Source organism: Littorina saxatilis, linkage group LG16, assembly GCF_037325665.1.
Source record: "Littorina saxatilis isolate snail1 linkage group LG16, US_GU_Lsax_2.0, whole genome shotgun sequence".
NCBI classification, from domain to species: domain Eukaryota; kingdom Metazoa; phylum Mollusca; class Gastropoda; order Littorinimorpha; family Littorinidae; genus Littorina; species Littorina saxatilis.
Window position 1 is genome coordinate 1,269,590 of NC_090260.1, and position 7,500 is coordinate 1,277,089.

Consider the following 7,500-nt stretch of genomic DNA (forward strand, 5'->3'; position numbering starts at 1 on the left):
GTCAATCATTTTCTCCCAGACTCGCTCATCCATGATGGCGGCGTTGTTGATGCAGATTTCCACAGCTCTAAACTCATTCACTGCTCTCTGGAACGCTTCTGTTCAAAAACATACCTAGAGTCAATGACAAGCACGAACGCGCACACGCACACATAGGCGCAAACACCAAATAAAGAAAGAAAGTGTGCACGCGTGTGTGTGTGTGTGTGTGTGTGTGTGTGTGTGTGTGTGTGTGTGTGTGTGTGTGCGTGCGTGCGTGCGTGAGTGTGTGAGTGAACGCTGCCAGGACAGAGAAAAAGTCTCACGGTTTTGTATTGGTTTGTGCGACCCCGGTTTTTTTTGATTTTGCAAATTATTCAGAGAGGGCGAATGAGTTTGTTTCTTGGTGGTCTTGGTGCCTGACGCAACAGCCACGGGAAGAGAGAGCCACGGGAAGAGAGAGCCACGGGAAGAGAGAGCCACGGGAAGAGAGAGCCACGGGAAGAGAGAGCCACGGGAAGAGAGAGCCACGGGAAGAGAGAGCCACGGGAAGAGAGAGCCACGGGAAGAGAGAGCCACGGGAAGAGAGAGCCACGGGAAGAGAGAGCCACGGGAAGAGAGAGCCACGGGAAGAGAGAGCCACGGGAAGAGAGAGCCACGGGAAGAGACAGCCACGGGAAGAGAGAGCCACGGGAAGAGAGAGCCACGGGAAGAGACAGCCACGGGAAGAGAGAGCCACGGGAAGAGAGAGCCACGGGAAGAGAGAGAGCCACGGGAAGAGAGAGCCACGGGAAGAGAGAGCCACGGGAAGAGAGAGCAAAGGAAAGCGAGACAGGAAAAGAGACAGACAGAGAGACACAAACCTGTCAGCTGCTTGGCATCGCTGACGTCACACTGCATAAAAATGACGTCAGATTCGCCATACTTCAGAAGCAGCTCATCTCTTGCCCTTCTTCCAGCTTCTTCGTTGACGTCACAAAACAGCACCTGTAAAATGACCGTTAGCCTCGGGATGTCAGTTTCACCCTCAAAAACATTTATGTGTGTTGGCTGATTGCTTGTTCGCTTTGTTGTTTGGGTGATTTGTGGTCATGTTTTTGTTTATTTGTTTTTGTTTTTGTACCCAAAGACTCTCCAGTGGTACGAAATGGCTACTGTGTTTTCAGCCTATAAGCAATTCTAGACTTGAGGACCCCGTGAAAGCCATACCTTCTGTTTGGGGAACTCGAGCTTACGGTCCAAAAACACCTAGATACACAAGTAGACACTTTATACAACATAGATTGCCTGATCAGCTCACAGAACCTGTAGCCCGGAAAGCCTGATCAGCTCACAGAACCTGTAGCCCGGAAAGCCTGATCAGCTCACAGAACCTGTAGCCTGGAAAGCCTGATCAGCTCACAGAACCTGTAGCCCGGAAAGCCTGATCAGCTCACAGAACCTGTAGCCCGGAAAGCCTGATCATCTCACAGAACCTGTAGCCCGGAAAGCCTGATCAGCTCACAGAACCTGTAGCCCGGAAAGCCTGATCAGCTCACAGAACCTGTAGCCCGGAAAGCCTGATCAGCTCACAGAACCTGTAGCCCGGAAAGTCTGATCATCTCACAGAACCTGTAGCCCGGAAAGCCTGATCAGCTCACAGAACCTGTAGCCCGGAAAGCCTGATCAGCTCACAGAACCTGTAGCCCGGAAAGCCTGATCATCTCACAGAACCTGTAGCCCGGAAAGCCTGATCAGCTCACAGAACCTGTAGCCCGGAAAGCCTGATCAGCTCACAGAACCCCTGTAGCCCGGAACCAAGCAAGAAATATGGACTTATCGCCGAAATAAAGCTGTGTGAGACTTTACAATCAAAAACCCCGAATCCCCCCCACGTGTCTATCAAAATAGCAATATCAAGATATATCACACAGCAAAGTGTCCAGCTCACCCTGGCGCCTCTGTCCCACGTGTCTATCAGGATAGTAATATCAAGATATATCACACAGCAAAGTGTCCAGCTCACCCTGGCGCCTCTTTCCCACGTGTCTATCAGAATAGCAATATCAAGATATATCACACAGCAAAGTGTCCAGCTCACCCTGGCGCCTCTGTCCCACGTGTCTATCAGAATAGCAATATCAAGATATATCACACAGCAAAGTGTCCAGCTCACCCTGGCGCCTCTGTCCCACGTGTCTATCAGGAGAGCAATATCAAGATATATCACACAGCAAAGTGTCCAGCTCACCCTGGCGCCTCTGTCCCACGTGTCTATCAGAATAGCAATATCAAGATATATCACACAGCAAAGTGTCCAGCTCACCCTGGCGCCTCTGTCCAGCAAGGAGGGCAGAAGGGCACGCCCGATCCCTGTGGCCGCCCCCGTTATAAACACTCCCTTGCCTCGCAGCTCCATCTGGGGGACACATAATACAGCTGGGAGTGACAAGGGTATGTCTCACGCTTACCGCTGGGGGTGATAAGGGTATGTCTCACGCTTACCGCTGGGAGTGATAAGGGTATGTCTCACGCTTACCGTTGGGAGTGATAAGGGTATGTCTCACGCTTACCGCTGGGAGTGATAAGGGTATGTCTCACGCTTACCGCTGGGAGTGATAAGGGTATGTCTCACGCTTACCGTTGGGAGTGATAAGGGTATGTCTCACGCTTACCGCTGGGAGTGATAAGGGTATGTCTCACGCTTACCGTTGGGAGTGATAAGGGTATGTCTCACGCTTACCGCTGGGAGTGATAAGGGTATGTCTCACGCTTTCCTGCTTTGCCACTACTAAAGCAAACGTGTGCAAGATTGTATGTTACACACTTTGGAGCATGGCAAGAACGGAGTCAAACTCGCAATCGTCCCTCCACAAGCCTCCACAAGCCTCCACAAGCTCCAACATGCACACACGACTTTCATGTCTCCCACTTCAACTCATTTCTTCTCTTTACAAATTCTACAACACGGAGAATACTGCAAACGGTATCCTAGACGACACTGAGTTTCCATACGCGAGTTCAGCTGTCATTGGAAAGTGCCTTGCTCATGGGGCCTGTCAGTCTGAATTATGAAGGACAGAGTTGTGTACAGAGAAGACAAAGAGAGCGTAAAGAACAAACAATTCGCGCATTCAGACACAGAGAGACGTAATCAAGAAATCGATACTTCAAAGATACAGACTGTGGCGGCGTCATTCGCACACACCGAGATGTCATTCATAGTTGTTCGATCATTTCCGTAAAAGAAGTAGATCTTTTTACAATCATGGCTGAAAGGCCGGGTTAGCTTGTCAAAGCTGTGAGACATAAATGCTATTCAGACTTGGAGAGAGAGTGAGAGAGAGAGAGAGAGAGAGAGAGAGAGAGAGAGAGAGAGAGAGAGAGAGAGAGAGAGAGAGAGAGACAATGACAATGACAATGACAATGACAATTCTTTATTTTACGAGGGTAACAGAATAAGCATTGGTATACTTTTTTGCATCTGGCCCTCGCCCTAAAGAGGGACTAAATCTACTATAATAACTACTACTACATACTTACATAATTAGTAAAACAGTATAAGTTTATGTACATAAATGCATCATATGAAACATTGTAGTTTATAAATGTTCATGACAAGGTGCAAAGCAAAAATTTGCAAGTCAATTAGAGTCAGAATACTATGCAATAGTACATCAACTCTGTAAGACAATGGATATTATGCAGAACATCATAATTTCGTGAACAAAACAATAAATCAAAAGTGAGTGACTGTGTCCCAAAGGACATAACAATCAAGAATATACTATTTTCATTAATTGGGATATATATTTGTGTGAGAGAGAGAGACTCAGAGAGAGAGAGAGAGAGAGAGAGAGAGAGAGAGAGAGAGAGAGAGAGAGAGAGAGAGAGAGAGAGAGAGAGAGAGAGAGAGAGAGAGAGAGAGAGAGAGAGAGAGAGAGAGAGAGAGAGAGAGACAGGCAGACAGAGAGATGACAGACACGCTTCAGTATTGGGCCACACTGGAGATGTGACACGGTTGCACAGCGACTAAAAGGTGAACACACACACACACTCACTCATACATCACATTTCACTCAACAAGGAAGAAACGTAACTTGACGCCACCTCAGTCACGCCCTATTTCCTTGACATGGTTGTGTCGTGTGAAGGCACACTCTGTCTGTCTCGTCACCCGTGTGAATGACATGGTTGTGTCAGTCGTGTAAAGGCACACTCTGTCTGTCTCGTGTGAATGACATGGTTGTGTCGTGTGAAGGCACACTCTGTCTGTCTCGTCACCCGTGTGAATGACATGGTTGTGTCAGTCGTGTGAAGGCACACTCTGTCTGTCTCGTCACCCGTGTGAATGACATGGTTGTGTCGTGTGAAGGCACACTCTGTCTGTCTCGTCACCCGTGTGAATGACATGGTTGTGTCGTGTGAAGGCACACTCTGTCTGTCTCGTCACCCGTGTGAATGACATGGTTGTGTCGTGTAAAGGCACACACTGTCTGTCTCGTCACCTGTGTGAATGACATAGTTGTGTCAGTCGTGTAAAGGCACACACTGTCTGTCTCGTCACCCGTGTGAATGGCATGGTTGTGTCGTGTGAAGGCACACTCTGTCTGTCTCGTCAGCCGTGTGAATGACATGGTTGTGTCAGTCGTGTAAAGGCACACTCTGTCTGTCTCGTCACCCGTGTGAATGGCATGGTTGTGTCGTGTAAAGGCACACTCTGTCTGTCTCGTCACCTGTGTGAATGACATAGTTGTGTCAGTCGTGTAAAGGCACACACTGTCTGTCTCGTCACCCGTGTGAATGGCATGGTTGTGTCGTGTAAAGGCACACTCTGTCTGTCTCGTCACCCGTGTGAATGACATAGTTGTGTCAGTCGTGTAAAGGCACACACTGTCTGTCTCGTCACCCGTGTCAATGACATGGTTGTGTCGTGTGAAGGTACACTCTGTCTGTCTCGTCACCCGTGTGAATGACATGGTTGTGTCGTGTGAAGGCACACTCTGTCTGTCTCGTCACCCGTGTCAATGACATGGTTGTGTCAGTCGTGTGAAGGCACACTCTGTCTGTCTCGTCACCCGTGTCAATGACATGGTTGTGTCGTGTAAAGGCACACTCTGTCTGTCTCGTCACCCGTGTGAATGACATGGTTGTGTCGTGTGAAGGCACACTCTGTCTGTCTCGTCACCCGTGTCAATGACATGGTTGTGTCAGTCGTGTGAAGGCACACTCTGTCTGTCTCGTCACCCGTGTGAATGACATGGTTGTGTCGTGTAAAGGCACACACTGTCTGTCTCGTCACCCGTGTGAATGACATGGTTGTGTCGTGTAAAGGCACACTCTGTCTGTCTCGTCACCCGTGTGAATGACATGGTTGTGTCAGTCGTGTGAAGGCACACTCTGTCTGTCTCGTCACCCGTGTCAATGACATGGTTGTGTCGTGTAAAGGCACACACTGTCTGTCTCGTCACCCGTGTGAATGACATGGTTGTGTCGTGTGAAGGCACACTCTGTCTGTCTCGTCACCCGTGTGAATGACATGGTTGTGTCAGTCGTGTAAAGGCACACACTGTCTGTCTCGTCACCCGTGTGAATGACATGGTTGTGTCGTGTGAAGGCACACTCTGTCTGTCTCGTCACCCGTGTGAATGACATGGTTGTGTCAGTCGTGTAAAGGCACACTCTGTCTGTCTAGTCACCCGTGTCAATGACATGGTTGTGTCGTGTGAAGGTACACTCTGTCTGTCTCGTCACCCGTGTGAATGACATGGTTGTGTCGTGTGAAGGCACACTCTGTCTGTCTAGTCACCCGTGTCAATGACATGGTTGTGTCAGTCGTGTGAAGGCACACTCTGTCTGTCTCGTCACCCGTGTGAATGACATGGTTGTGTCGTGTGAAGGCACACTCTGTCTGTCTAGTCACCCGTGTCAATGACATGGTTGTGTCGTGTGAAGGCACACTCTGTCTGTCTCGTCACCCGTGTGAATGACATGGTTGTGTCGTGTAAAGGCACACTCTGTCTGTCTCGTCACCCGTGTCAATGACATGGTTGTGTCGTGTGAAGGCACACTCTGTCTGTCTCGTCACCCGTGTGAATGACATGGTTGTGTCAGTCGTGTGAAGGCACACTCTGTCTGTCTCGTCACCCGTGTGAATGACATGGTTGTGTCGTGTAAAGGCACACTCTGTCTGTCTCGTCACCCGTGTCAATGACATGGTTGTGTCGTGTAAAGGCACACTCTGTCTGTCTCGTCACCCGTGTCAATGACATGGTTGTGTCGTGTAAAGGCACACTCTGTCTGTCTCGTCACCCGTGTGAATGACATGGTTGTGTCAGTCGTGTGAAGGCACACTCTGTCTGTCTCGTCACCCGTGTGAATGACATGGTTGTGTCAGTCGTGTGAAGGCACACTCTGTCTGTCTCGTGTGAACAGTGCGCCCCACCATCTCCGACAATGCCAGGCGTTTACATGGGATAAAACCAGCCCTCCACTTGCTCACATACCTACAGTCAACACCACGACTGCTTGCCGATGGAAGTTTGTTTGTTTGTTTGTTTGTTTGTTTGTTTCGTTCATGGGCTGAAACTCCCACGGCTTTTACGTGTATGGCCGTTTTTACCCCGCCATTCAGGCAGCCATACGTCGCTTTCAGGGCAACAATGAGAGTTTGAATTTCTTCAAGAATTATTTTCTTAAAAAGCCACTGGTATCATTTACGATTTTAATTCCTGAGAGCATCCAGGGTGCACGTGCTGATGTGTTGTAAGTGACCAAGTGGACGGCTGGTCGGGTCCAGTGTGACAGCCTGGCTAGGTCTCAGATGGTCAGCCGTCCTTTGTTTTAAAGCAAAAGTGTGTGTCTTTGATTCAGAGCAGAGGCTATCCAGTGTGTGTGCCTTCAATTCCAAGCAGAGGCTATCCAGTGTGTGTGCCTTCAATTCCAAGCAGAGGCTATCCAGTGTGTGTGCAGTAGGCCTACATGTTTCCTCGCGTGGCATTGTCAACACAAATCGTGACTCAATCATCGCTTCGTGTTCCGTAAAGCAAACTCAAAGCGAACCTACTGGAGCATGACACCAACACACCGATGTGTGTGTGTGTGTGTGTGTGTGTGTGTGTGTGTGTGTGTGTGTGTGTGTGTGATTGTGCGTGTGTGTGTGTGTGTGCGTGTGTGTGTGTATGGGTGTGTGTGTATGTGTGTGTGTCAGTGTGTGTGTAAGTATGTACGTCAGTGTGTGTGTGTGTGTCGTGTGCATGTGTGTCATGTGTGTGTGTGTGTGTGTGTGTGTGTGTGTGTGTGTGTGTGTGTGTGTGTGTAAGTGTCACCGGGTTTACATCCACACAAGTATCGACTGTGCACGCATACAGACACATTATTGACACAAATACTGCCAAAGTTTCATTTACATATGACCACTTGCGTGAATGTTTTAGCCATGTAAACACATGGTAGAAAAGATAGAACGTTCACCCTGATTCTTAACACAGCGGTTATCGCTGAGTCAGTGAGTGCCTCTCACAGCGTTGATTGCTGGTCAGC

At 49.1% G+C, this 7,500-nt stretch overlaps 1 protein-coding gene across 1 annotated transcript in view; it reads right to left on the reverse strand.

The window, feature by feature from the left end:
- Positions 1-7,500, reverse strand: part of LOC138951432 (15-hydroxyprostaglandin dehydrogenase [NAD(+)]-like) — an 11,400-nt gene that overhangs the window by 1,987 nt on the left and 1,913 nt on the right. Inside the window, exons 2-4 of the mRNA XM_070323037.1 lie at positions 2,285-2,377; positions 843-966; positions 1-98 (exon numbers count right to left, since the gene is read on the reverse strand). The exon at positions 1-98 is cut by the window's left edge and continues 9 nt beyond it. Of these exons, the coding sequence (XP_070179138.1) occupies positions 1-98; positions 843-966; positions 2,285-2,377 (315 nt within the window). The remainder of the gene's footprint in view (positions 99-842; positions 967-2,284; positions 2,378-7,500) is intronic.